This window comes from Acipenser ruthenus, chromosome 2 (assembly GCF_902713425.1).
Source record: "Acipenser ruthenus chromosome 2, fAciRut3.2 maternal haplotype, whole genome shotgun sequence".
In the NCBI taxonomy this organism is placed as follows: Eukaryota; Metazoa; Chordata; class Actinopteri; order Acipenseriformes; family Acipenseridae; genus Acipenser; species Acipenser ruthenus.
The window spans coordinates 110,944,114-110,957,767 of NC_081190.1; the positions used below are offsets into that span (position 1 = coordinate 110,944,114).

Sequence of the window (13,654 nt, forward strand, 5' to 3'; positions counted from 1 at the left end):
TACAGAAAGAGAATAACACTTATAGTTTGTGTAAATTACAGACGTAATGCGAGAACTACATTTGTTTCTTTATTCATTAAGTAGGTTAAAGAAAAAGTTGCAAAATATAATGGAATGTAAGCATGTATTGTGATCTAATAACATTACCATCTGTTGTTTTTGTCAGCTGCTTATTTTAAGACTCCCATTGCAAAGGAGTTTGATCCACTCCTGGTTTTACTGTGAATTTAATAAGACACACACCTGAGCTTGTTACCTATACAGTTGCGGCCAAAAGTTTTGCATCACCTAGAATTTTAGGACTGAGACGATTTAAAAAAAAACACACCATGAACATTAATTGAGATCTTTTATTTAACCTCATGTAAATCAAAGGCTACAAAATGATATTGCAGAAGTCTACCAGAAGCCTTAATAGTAGTACAGTATTTAAATGTTTAACTTCAAGTGTCATATTTTTCAATTGTCAGTTATTCATTAAGTATATGGAAAACTACAAAGCGGTGTGTAATTCAATATGTTGATGTAACATTATTCTGCAGCTTTCATTCGACTTTGTGAAGCAACATTTGTTAATTCTATAGTGTGATGCAAAACTCTTGGCCATAGCTGTACACTGTGTCTAATCAAGCTCTGAAATGGGTGAAACTGCAATGTAATATGAGTTTTATAGTCGTTGCCAATTATTTTTATTATTTTCTCCCAATTTGGAATCGCCAATTATTTTATTATGCTCAGCTCAGCTCACTGCTACCACCCCTGCGCTGACTCGGGAGGGCGAAGACGAACAAACGCTGTCCTCTGAAGTGTGTGCCGTCAGCCGACGCTTTTTTTCACACTGCGGACTCACCATGCAGCCACCCAAGAGCTACAGCGTCGGAGGACAACACAGCTCTCGGGCAGCTTACAGGCAAGCCCGCAGGCGCCCGGCCAGACTACAGGGGTCTCCTTCCCCCCGGGCGGCACTCAGCCAATTGAGCGCCGCCCCCTGGAAGCTCCCGTCCTCAGTCGGCAAAGGAATAGCCTGGACTCAAACTCGTGACGTCCAGACTATAGAGCGCATCCTTCACTCCATGTGGAGCACCTTTACTGGATGCGCCACTCGGGAGCCCCCTGCAATATGAGTTTTATTTACAATAGACACACGGCATGGCAGATTGGAGGTGTTGGGGAGCGTAGTTATAGAATAGATGATCATCTTGCAGCCCTCACTGAAAGGAGTGTGGCTAAATAACTGAGAAAACCAATCACATTTAAAAACAAAAAAATAAAATGAAATTTAAAAAGGAAGCCACAAAGCCATGCACTTTGTTACAGAATACTGTACACGTCAGCAGCCCAATAAATCAACACTTGCTCTGAGATCAGGCTGTCAGGTTTTCAGTCCATTCCTGTTGGTTGTTAATAAGCAAAAAAAGCCATTAGTGCTGGTGAAAAAGCTGCCTGAACGATCCTCATGTAGCAATGTATTATTAAAAGACTGACAAAGTGCTACAAGAAGTGCAGTGCAAGGGTGAAAATAACCATTTTTAAATTCTAACTATGCTGCTATTTTCACAGGTCGTCCATGTTCCTTTTGTTCTTGTATTGCATAGGGATATTGCTTTCTGCTTCTGGTGAGCAGGTTGGACTGTTTTTTCAGACAATTTGATTTGATTTGTCCTTGTTATCGTCTAAGAATTACATATTGCGTACAGCATTCAAGGATTCAATTGTAGATTTATAGCAGTTAAAAAAGGGGGGGCTGACTGGAACATGCACTGGAGTCTAATTAAAACACCCTAACAGCACCGGATTTCAAGACTTCATCACTGGAGACCTGTAGAGTAAATAGGTTTAGGAAATATAACTCCACTCAACCCAGCAGGCCAGTGTACCTGTCTTGGTCTTGGGTATGATGTAGGTAATGTAGGTGTATATGAAGATTTGCACTGTACAGATCACTTAAACAGACCCCTATAATGGTTCATCGATGACAGACTTGCTAAAGAAACTCACTTGTGAAATGGGTTGATCCAGGCTCCAGTGCACAAGTCTCAACAACACCGTCAATTATTCCTACAATCCCCCCCCCCCCCCCCCCCCGCAACCTCAATATCATCAAGCCCCAGCAGAATGTTCTAATTCTTTACTCTTTACCCTTCGACAGAAGTGTGTTTATTTTAACCTTCCTTGTGTTTGATGACACGATTTTTATAGGAAGCTGAAGCGAACAACCGCAGCAAAATGGCAGCAGAAAGGCCCAAACACATGCATTGGTTGCTATGACGTTAGTGCAGGGGAATGGACGTGACGCACACACACATGCAGTTTCATTCGTTTCCAAAAAAAAAAAACTGAAATGACTTACTCTGCATCATCAGATACAGAAGCTCTGTGGCTGTATCTACAAAACCAGACAATACAAAGAAAAAAGATGTAGTTTAGAAAACTGTGAAGAAAAAAAGAAAAATAGACCTTGATGTAAATCACATGTTCAAGCAAGCACTGTATGTGCAACTCCAAACTTAAGAAATCCTTAAGCGGAATCATCAAAAAATACTGAAGCAGACACACTGTTGGGACTAAACAACATGAAACGTGCAATTCTGAGCACTGATCAAACATATTCAAGTACAAGTTCAAATGCTGCATTTATGGAACATGAAAAAGCCTTACGGAAACAGTAATGATTTTGTTTTTGCATCTTGATAGTACACTGTAATTACTAAAAGGTTGTATCAAGTCAAATTAGATATGAACATTGATAAGAAGTATTATGGTTGAAGTCATGTATAAGATCATTTGAACTTTTTCGAACACATTGATAAGAAAAGTAATTTTAACTTGGTGGGGGTGTCTCATTGCCCTGTTTATTAGGGTTTTCAAAAACCAAAAAGAGAGGCCACATGCACAGATTAAGCACAGATTAAATATCAGGTGCTATAGTTTGCTGTACCTTCAATCCAGTTATCGACCATATTTAAAAACAAATTATGTTCACGCTCAGACAGAAAGCCCAGAGCAGTTCTTTCATTGATTGTTTACCAGTAGCACACAGTATGAGATATCCCATTCAAAGAATGGATGGTTTTGTGCAGTTAAGTTTGCATCACTCATTTTAAGAGTAGTTTTACCAAACAGAAGTAAAAAAAAAAAAAAAATGTACCGTCCCATATCCAATACAAGACTGCTGTATTAATAAGGTCAAAGGCAACAAATGTTTTGCCAAAAAGAAAAATCCTGGCTGAAGTAATTAAACAGCTTTTTATGTCTAAATATGGACTCTAATTGATTTTTTTTCTTATTATAGCTTTACCGCAGAATTTATGAGTGGATGTACATTTTAAAGTCAGACAGACTGCTGTAACAATAATAAAAAAAGTAAAAAAATCCCAATTTTAGCCAAGGTTTTCTGTACAATTTAAGATGGATGGCCGCTAATGAATTGCATCATAATTTTCTATTCATAATAAAAATGTAAAGAAAAACATGGGGGGAGTTCCAGTCGGTGTTGAGAAGTCTTTGCCCCATAGGCACTTATCTGAAACTGACTAATTGTAATGAAGTTTTTATAAAATAAACATTATATACAAACCTTAATAAATATGGTACCTTTAGGTTTGTTATACAGAAAAAAAACTTTTTTTTAGATTCATAGTTACAGCAGCTGTGCAAATGAATATGTTATCTGATGTAACAGACATAATGCGAGAACATGACCCTTCCATTGGCAACACAAATTATTCCCATGTAAGCAAAGACAAGCGACAAACTTTCTGCGTACAATATAAAAAAACTGAACCAAGCTCTCCCCTGGAAACAAAGTGCTACCGATTCCCCCTTTAAAACAAAATAAAAACACTTGTGACAAACCACAACCATCTGTGGATAGAAGCCACAAAATCCACCTGTAAAATCACAACTTTATCCAATCTAAACTGGTTTACCAGGAAGTCGTCGTCGTAGATGTGGGTGACCCGGAAGACACAGCCACTCACACCACAGTGCATGCATCCACAAGCTGCCAGAAACGATAGCAAGCACGAGAATCCAGGCACGGTAGCTTTGTGCAAGCGCCTCATGACTAAGTACCTGCCAAACTCATTTTAAAAGGCTCTTTGGCTTAATGTGACGACGAGGACATATTTTATTTCAGGGGCTTCTATTTAAGATACAGCAGTTTCTAAGGAGGAAGTACTGCATACAAACCTATTGCCAACAGTGCTTTAGCAGGTTTTGGCACTGCTGTAAGGATTTTTACAGTTATCACAAAACACGACTCTGTCGTTGAAGTAAATATTCCAGAAAACACTGGCTGCTGTTACTATAATTTTTTTTTTTTTAAATGGACATTTTAAAAAATAGGCAAGTTATGCCGTATTAAAAAGCATAAGCAGCTCACGTTGGTGGGAGATCGTCATCTAACCAAGATGGCCTCCTCCGTGGCTTGTCATCGTCTTTGTTGGCCTCGCTTGTCCGAGTCTGCTGAGAGGCTGGGACTGGGAGGCACTGACTGACCTCACTTGTCCCAGTCTGCTGAGAGGCTGGGACTGGGAGGAACTGACTGGCAGCAGTTGCTGTCTGTCTGTGGAAAGCCAGAGCACGACAGGACATCATGTCATCTTTTTCCAAATCTGGAAAACTCTCTTTCACCGCCTCTTCCTCCTGTTCCTCCTCCTCCTCTTTTGCCATCTCCCGTTTCCTCAACTGAAGAAACGTTCCGGTTGTCCGAGGACTCTCCTTGGTAGTAACACTGACTGTTGCTGTGGAAGTAGGTGTCACTTGTCTGTACTGATCCTCCGGGCTCGATAAGGCAGAGCTACTGCTGAGAGAATTATCCAGTTATACCAAAAATGCAGTGGGAGAAAAAAAAAGCATGCGAATAACAAAAAAGGCATTCAATAGAAGTTAGTATGTTTCAACCGAGCAGTTTCAAAAGTCCTGGAACAATGTTGGTGTACAGATCAGGTGTTACAGCGACATTCATGACACCACTGTCACCGTCGCAGGTTAAATCTCCTTGGGCAATAAATAAATAAAATGTGTTCAAAACAAGAAAAAGCAGCAGCTTATAACTGGAATTCAAGTTTTTTCCTTTGCCTACAACATAATATGCATAGATAAATATATTGGATTCATTTTTTTTTTCTGCAGTCCAATACAAAAGAGGATATATATATAAGAAAAAAGAAAAAAGAGAAAAGGATATTTCAGGTACTTAAAAAGGTAGAATAATTGATTACAAATCAATTATCAGGATGTTTCGGACTACAAGTCCTTCATCAGCTGAATACAAAAAAACAGTGCTTATATTGATTCACAGGTGCAGTATCAAAGAACAGTACTGTACAGGATAAACACAGACATACTGAAGAATAGGTATGCACTGCAGTGCAGTAGCCTCCATGTATAGGAACACCTCCTAAAGGAACACTCCAGCTAAAGGAATTGGAACTTCACTTAAAAGAACACCTTCTTGGCACCGATAGCAATTCTTTCACAATGCATACAGTACTGCTTTGTAAAAAAGCGACTTGTCATCGCAAGAGTGTCTTGAGGGTCACTGATTGGTTTATTAAATTTTTCCAGAACCGCCATCATATCATTGAATTGTTTTGTAGTGTGATTTCCACGAGTGCACCTCAGCGCTACAAAATGGCATGTAAACAAACAGAAAAATGCACCGCTATTTGCTTCACAAAGTTGAAAATTGTTTGAGCACTTGGGGGTGGGACAGGATCTGAAATCAATTTGGTGTTTCCTGTTCTGGTGAGTTGCTTCACCATTCTGTTAAATAATGTGCATGACTTGTATATTGCTGCTGCATTTTGTAACATGTGTAGGGGTGCTGTGTTAATTTAGTTTGACAGTTAGTTTATTAATGTTAAGGTAACCCTAAGTACCACCCATTATTTTTGCGGCTGCCATTGTGATAGCTCAAAACACACCCGGAAGCTAATTTCACAGTACATAGCGATTTAAGCCTTGGGTCCGTGTTGTTTTGCTTTAGTTTCATTAACATTAGTTTGTCTGTTACTTTATTATTATAGTTTATTAACATATACTTCCCTATGGTTTTGCATTTACTTATTCAGTTCTTTTCAGATGTTGATGCACGTGACAAGTAATACATATGTATTTATTTATTTATTGATTAATATTGTGTCTGATGCCTAACTTGGTCTTTGAGAACAGTTCAGCTATAAGAACACTTTGTTTGCTTCCCAAGGGGTGTTCTCTTAGCCTGAGAATACTGTAAAACGTACAGTACAAGGCAACAACAGTACACCACAGGGAAAGAGGATGGTATTATTAGGCCCTTGCATTATAGGGGATGCGGTCACAGAATGGTACTCAAATGTGACCACAACAGGGCCTATGACATGTGGTTCCAAAACGCGCTTGACATCTAATTATGAAACAGCAGCCACAGTTCCCAGGGGGTGACTAATTTCTACTGATCAACAGGCAGATAAGCGGTGCGTTCCCCTTGGCTCAGTCTTTAGAAAAGCCTGGAGGTCCATTTTAGAACATACCAGCCTGACCTCCTTGTTGACCACTGTCAATTCCCAGCTTGATTGGAATTGACCGAAATGTAACCATTACAGAATGGGCGAGTGCACCAAAGCCGTTGCAAGGGCAAGATTGCAGACGACTGGAATGCTACAAGGCTAAGCAGAAGGCTGCCCTGTGCGGAGGAGGATGGAAAGCCTCCAATTCCACAGATGGAAAGCCGAGATAGTCTTCAGCAGGATTGGTACGGAACATGACCTTTGTCCTGACCTCTATAAAAATTAAGCAGGCTTTCGCAATAGAAAATGCCTGCATCTCACTCACCCGCTTTGTGGAGGCGATAGCCAGCAAGAAAGCTGCTTTAAAACGATAAATATTTCAGCTCAGCTGAATGCAATGTCCTTCATAGGCGGCCGAAGTGGCCGAGCCACTTTCAAAAATTGTCCCACCAGGAAGTGACTAGAAACTGCAAACCATATTCACTTAAGGGGGCTAATTTTACTAGGTGCCTCAGCGTGTGTTAAACGTACAGCTTATTGAAACCAGGCGGTGTCACAGAACCAGCAGAAGAGCTGCACAGGAGAGCAAAGAGTCAGGGAAAGAGTATTTTGGACCAGGCAGATGTTACTACGGTTGTGTGAGGAGGTAATAACTAGATAAAGATTGAGCACAGATTGTACTAGCCTTATATGTAGGGCCCTGGAAAATTCATATCACGGATGTCACAGAAATCGTGTAATCTGACTGCCTACCATGAAAAATATGCATTTTATTTTCCTTACAGTATTTTACATTATTCTTTACCTCCCGTTTATTTTATAATTTTATCAAGTAGAAGCAGCGCTACAGTAGCTGTACATGGTCTGTGAGCGCAGTCCTTTTCATCGCTCGGGGTGGGGTCACGACTGCGTCACAAGCTCAAAGAGCAGCTTTGGTGTACAATATTCAGGATTCAGGTCTTTAAGCGGTTGTGGCAGGGCGAGGAGCCCTGCACATGAAAAGGGGGCGGGGCAAAGCCCTGCCATAAATGTATTGTTTATTTTTAGAACAGGGTACCCCTCCACCCCTGTGCAATTTATTGTTTTGTATTATTATTATTATTATTATTATTATTATTATTATTATTATTATTATTATTATGATGATGATGATTTATTTATAAATATGACGACGTAGATGTGTTTTGTTATTGTTTTATAAATGTGACGGCGGAGCTGTATCATGTTTGGCAGCGTGGATGGGAAGCCCCATCCACATTAAAAACCTCGTGGTAATGTGTGGCTGTTGGCTAGTGCATTGTTAAACTAGCCGGCAGTCACATGTAATTAATAAACTCGTGCAGATTGTGGCTGAGGGGTAATAGAATAATTCCTAGCCAGTTAAACCCCTCGGCCACAATTATATAAACCTGCAGCTCTCTCAGTTCAGGGTGGGTGTACAGAGGAGAGTATGGGAGCGAGAGAGGAGAGTTTAAAAGTAAAAGTAAAACTAAAAATAAGTAGGATCAGTGAAGGCTACTGCCCAGCCTGACATAGGGTCTGTTTTGTTGTGGTTTTTTTTTGTTCGAGATTTGTTTTTGTTTGAATATTTATTTTGCTCTGTGAGCACTGTTTTTGTTTAAATACTTTATTTTTGTGTTAAAATAAAAGGCGCCGCAGCGCCTTTTTGCCCTGCAGTACTGCCTGTGTTTTCCTTCCTGCATTCTGGCCTGAGGTCACCACTCAGTATCCTGTCACAGCGGTAAATACTCTTTCGGTAATGGTTACATTTCGTACTTGAAAGGGAACTGTTTCTTTCTCCTTCTTTGGCTAAAGACTCAATGACCACAATCATCTATGCAGTGTGTTAACAAAGGGTTAGTTCCAATTAAAAAATTTAAAATTGAAATACGAAATTAATTTCACACACGTTAGGACCAAACACAAGCCTTTAGTAAAGGGAAGCTAAAGGAAGCAGCTGCTCACGTCAATATGCAGTCTAACCTCTGCTTTGTCATCTCCTCTTTTATAGTCCCTTTGGTGCCCTCTTTCTTTTGCTGCAAGGACGCAGGCATAGGAAGGAACTTGTTATAAGTGGGGCTGCTGCTTGTTTTCTGGAAGGCCCCAGTTCTGCGTGCCAACATGTCGTCTTTCTCGGGATTGGGCTGCCTCTCCTCCTGTCCCCCCTCTTCACTGTCCTCTTGGGTCTCGGCAGGCCGCTGTGCCCCCTCTTGTCGAGTTGGAGTACAGACCGCTTGCACAAATGAAAAGCTCCCGGGGCAATACTTGGCTATGAATGACTGTTGAGGCTCACTTCCAGTATGATTAATCAGATAGGAGAGAGGGAGGCAAGGAAAGAATGAGACAGGAATACAAGGCAGAATGAAAAGTGGAAACAAGTCATGCAAAAAAGGAAAACAACCAACAAGCCACCCTGCTCTCCATATACAAAGTTAATACGCCAGGTCAACCAGAAAAGTCAACAAACTGTGCTTTAGATTCTACGCCAGGTGAAAAAAATGCTTGCCCACATCCTGTATTTGACAAAATGCTGAAAAACAAATTTAAAAAAGCTGCATATCTCATTCCTGAATCATATTTACAAAGCCTTTTGTCATTCCCAATCACAACAGAGAGAGCCCACATCTGCGTTTTGTTACAGTATGTGTTCATACAAAGAAACCGATTATGAGGTGACCTGCTGCAACTTAGTACATATTTAGCTATTTCCTCCCACACACAAACAAAATGGAGAAGCTCCAAATGAAGTCCCTTCACACGCACAATTAAACACTGCAAATGTAACCCAGCCCTGTTACAGTGCCACTGCATACCTGGCGACCTGTTCAATGTGCTGAATGCTAGAGCTAGCAGCCGAAACAAGACATCTGCTGGCTTCAGCTTCACTATGGCTTCCATATCCTGCCGACTCACTCTCCGATTCGGCCCTGGCAATGCTGAGCTTCTCCCAGCATTTCTGATCTATCTCTGTCACCGGGCCAAAATGTACAAAACGTTGCTTGCTGCCCAGAGCCTTTCTGTTTGCTCTGGCCCTGCGGCTGGCTAGATCATCCAGAGCGGCAGTCTCTGCCTCTATCGCAGGCAGACCCTTGTCCATGCAAGCCTGGCAAAGGGGCTTTGAGGTTCCCTCACTGGACCAATGGAGTTAGGAAATAAAAGAAGCACAGGAAAGTAGGTCAGAGAAACTCCACTGAGAAAAGATACAGTAACAAAAGTGAGAGACAGAAAAACAGCTCCTGAAGAACCACTTTTGTTTGAATGCATTCTTAAGCAGAACAAAAGACAGCTATTTTCTTTTCTTTAATTAATTAACCATAACTCATTTTTCAAATAGTCTGTTGTTTATTATTTTTATGGGAACAGTTGCTTCCTTGCACTTGATAGAAAAGGAAAGGTTCTCTCAATCCTAACTGCCAGCACTGATGTCATGGGACTGCTTACAGTAACTCACAATTGTTGTACTGGCTGCCATATGTGCCAGATCTCTACTTGTGAGACAGCACATGTTCTTTCATATAGTACAATATGTATGGAATTTGAACATCAATTCACTGTGAACAGAAATAACTTGTGTGCATACATTAAATGACACAATGTTTAATAGCAAACAATTATATATTTATGGTAAATTATGATGCATTCATGTTTCATGAATTTTACATTCATTATGATTAGACTGCATTAGTACCAATCTTCATTTTATATATATATATATATATATATATATATATATATATATATATATATATATATATATATATATATATATTATATTCATACTATACAAACATTTTGGATTCTCATTATAATTTCTTACTGATTTTAAATATTACAAAAATGCCACTTTACTCTCCTTGGCTGTTTGCTCACAAACATGTAAATGTGCTACATGCTGGTCTAGGAACAGCAGCTAATGTGGTAAAAGATTCAATTATCATCTTTAAGTGTAGCTGACAGAAGGCTGTTAGACCTTTTCCACTAACTGTTCTAGAGCAAAACGAATGGCAGGACAGGGTTCAGCTTTGCTGCATAATGTCGGCAAAATCAGAACATTACTCATTTGTCAGAAACAATGTGCAGTAAAAGTAATAAAACGGTACTGTAAATTGAAAAAACATCTTTCTTTACAGTATCAACTGAGAAACCAATCAGTAAAGGAAACATCTCTAATCTGCTTCATGCATTTAAATTGTACCCTGACCTAGTTTTCACTCTTCCCTCTGTATGCAAAACAACTGCTCAAGGAAACAGAAGGGAAAGCCTCTGATATTTTTACTGTATTGTTTTCTAAATTTGTAACATGAAATCGTATCCTAATTCCATGATTTAAAATCAGGCTTTCGTGGACAGAAGAACAGCCACCTGGTATCTGTGGATAGCTTGAGTCTCTCCCATTTCTCCAGGTCAGACTGTGTAATGGAGGCCTTTACAAAGGGCTGGGTATCTCTGTAGGGGGCAGGACCGCCCTGAGCTCTCCTTTTGGCCAGGTCATCTCTCTGCACATTGGGGACGGTCACCTGCCCCCCCTGCTCCTCCTCCTCAGAGTCATTCTGCAGGGGTTTGAGGAAGGGGTTCTCCCTCCTCGTGAGGATCTCACTGGGGCTTGGGGACTGGACCTGGACCTGGGCCTGACTCTCACTAAGCAATAAGAAGACCGGTATAAAAGAATGCATGGAAACAGTAACAATAAAAACAAGAGACAGATGTGTTATTATAAGGCTCCTGAAAGTGTCTAACATGGTTGGAAAGTAAAAGAAAAAAGTAAGATTGACTAAAAAAGATATTAGTGGCCAATATGAGAAGAGCCAAGCATCAAAGCTGCTTTAAAAAGTAACTAAACAAACTGTTGTAACGTTTTTTGACATGTTATGTAGTGTTATAAAATAATTGCATATAGTTTTTATAAGTTTTTAGCATTTAGTACTTTTCAATAGCTGCTATAAGGACGGCATCACCATAACTAATGTATTCTTAACATTAGCAAAACATCGGAAGTATTTATCTTTCTATTTTTGCACCATACTGCTGCAATAAAAAAGTGCACCACTTAATATGACTTGTAGCAATTCTGACTCAATTACCTGTAACGTTAGGTTATTATCATAACCCTGGTTCCCTGAAATAGAAATGTAACCATTACCTCATGGGTATTTAACCTAGGCCCTGATAACCTGAATAAGATATACCAATGCTACACGTCAGAGCCTGTGACGCAGTCGTGCCTGCCCCTGTGGGCACAACTGGACTGCAGACACAGACATCGTCCTCACTTTTCCTTCAAAACTGCTGCAATCCTGGACGCAGCGACCTTGAAGGTTAATGGTTACATTTCTATTTCAGGGAACCAGGGTTATGATAATAACCTAACGTTCCTTTTCAAGTATGAAATGTAACCATTACCTCATGAAGGAATGGGCAGTGAGCTTTCTGGAGGGGGCAAGTTGGCCAGTTCATAGGCAGTTCTGCATGTGTCTGCTATCCATTTGGACAGCCTCAACCTAGACAGGGCTTGACCATGTGACTTCGTCCCAGAGCAGACAACATATTGTCCGGACGGAATCCAACTTTTTGTTCTGTCAAAACAGCACTCCAGGGCCCACACTGGGCAGAGCGTATACAGCTCCCTGTCATACTGGAAGGAAGCCTCCAAATCCACAGAGCGGTTGACATGGAATGCAGAGAAAGCGTTTGGAAAAGGCAGGATCGGTACGGAGCGTATCCTTAGTCCTGGCCTCTTAAGCAGGTTCTCACTAAGGAGAACCCCTGCATCTCGCTCACCCACTTTGCGAAGATGATAGAAAGCAAACGGTCGCTTGAGCGATAACATCTGAGCTCAGCTGAACGCGTGGGCTCAAATGGAGGCTTCTAGAGTCCATTGAACACCACGTTTACCTCCAGCGAGGAACAAATGTCCTTTATATAGGCGGCCGAAGCCACCAAACCATGTTCAAAAAGTTTTGCCCCGCCATGAAGCTGAGCTCCTGGGGAGACCGAGTCAATTTTACATGGCAAACCAAATGGCTGCCAGATAGACCTTTAATGTAGAGGGAATTCCTTGCATCAACAGAGCCTGCAAAACTGCAGTATTACTGCCATGTGATAAATTGTGGGGTCGAACCCATGAGGCAGACACCACGTGTGTAAGACGCTCCACTTGTACCTGTACTGGGAACGTGTGGATGCTGCTGCGGCATTTTGCAAGGCATCAAAAACCTTATTGTACAGACCCAGAAGGCTCAATGCAGCTGTTCAGAGGCCAGACCCAGAGCTACAGGCTCGATAGGCCAGATTCCATAAGGTCCCCCGTGCCTGACTGAGCAGTTCACGGCACTTGGGCAGCCTCCACGGCTGGCCGCTCAGGAGCTGCACTAGGGTTTAAGCCAATAAGGGGCTACTAGGAGCACCTTGGCCCGGTGCCTGATTTTCTTCACACACAACGGGAGGAAGGCGAGCGGTGGGAAGGCATGTAGCAGTTTCGTTGGCCACTGGTGTGCCAAGGCATCTACCGCCAGCAGGTCTCTGTCTCTTATTATGGAGGGGACAGTGGGTTGATTCCAGGGAGGCAAGAGATCTATCTCTACTCCCCCGAACCTCCAAAATGAGGCTACCACCTCGGGGTTCGCCTCCACTGAGGCAATGGGACCCTCTTTGAGGAGATTTTTTTTCCCCATGGGCAGATGTACTGGCCGAGAGAGTGGATTCTCGTGTGCCCAGAGGCTGCTGGCACAAGGATAAAAACCCAGGCATTACGCAAATAGTAAGCATTGTACAGTAAGAATGGACAGTTGCTTCCTCAGATTGCTAAAATCAGCAACTGGACTGTCAACAAGGTCTGCTTGTTACCAGAGTGGGATGTAAACACCGGTCAGTAGCAAGCCAGAACCGTACGGAACAGAGCAAACTTCGTCCCCATCAGGCACGTGTGCCTCGGGGAATCTGCTGCCCAGAGCTTCTCTATTCCCGGGTGAATGGCTCTTTCTTGGCACAGATCCATGGGGTGAGGACGCAGCCACCTCTCTATGAGTCGGAGATGGGGAAGAGGGTTGTGCAGGTGAGGGATGCAGAGCGCTCTGTAGAGCTGCAGGAGAAACGTTTCTCCAGCGTACGCTTGGAGAATGCACACAAAACTTGCAGAAAATGCGGTTAACAGTGCCTCCTTT

The 13,654-nt window shown here is 41.7% G+C and overlaps 1 protein-coding gene across 11 annotated transcripts in view; it reads right to left on the bottom strand.

Moving 5' to 3' along the window:
• LOC117409598 (LIM and calponin homology domains-containing protein 1-like) overlaps positions 1 to 13,654 on the bottom strand; it is a 133,001-nt gene that overhangs the window by 24,491 nt on the left and 94,856 nt on the right. For 9 of the 11 annotated variants that reach the window (XM_034015874.3, XM_059006454.1, XM_059006455.1 and 6 more), the window contains 5 exons: positions 10,857 to 11,132; positions 9,308 to 9,625; positions 8,460 to 8,786; positions 4,385 to 4,804; positions 2,351 to 2,386 (listed from right to left, as the gene is read on the bottom strand). In XM_034015874.3, the coding sequence (XP_033871765.3) occupies positions 2,351 to 2,386; positions 4,385 to 4,804; positions 8,460 to 8,786; positions 9,308 to 9,625; positions 10,857 to 11,132 (1,377 nt within the window). Of the gene's footprint in view, positions 1 to 2,350; positions 2,387 to 4,384; positions 4,808 to 8,459; positions 8,787 to 9,307; positions 9,626 to 10,856; positions 11,133 to 13,654 lie in introns of all 11 variants that reach the window. The other 2 variants (XM_059006451.1, XM_059006452.1) reach the window with 2 other exon arrangements.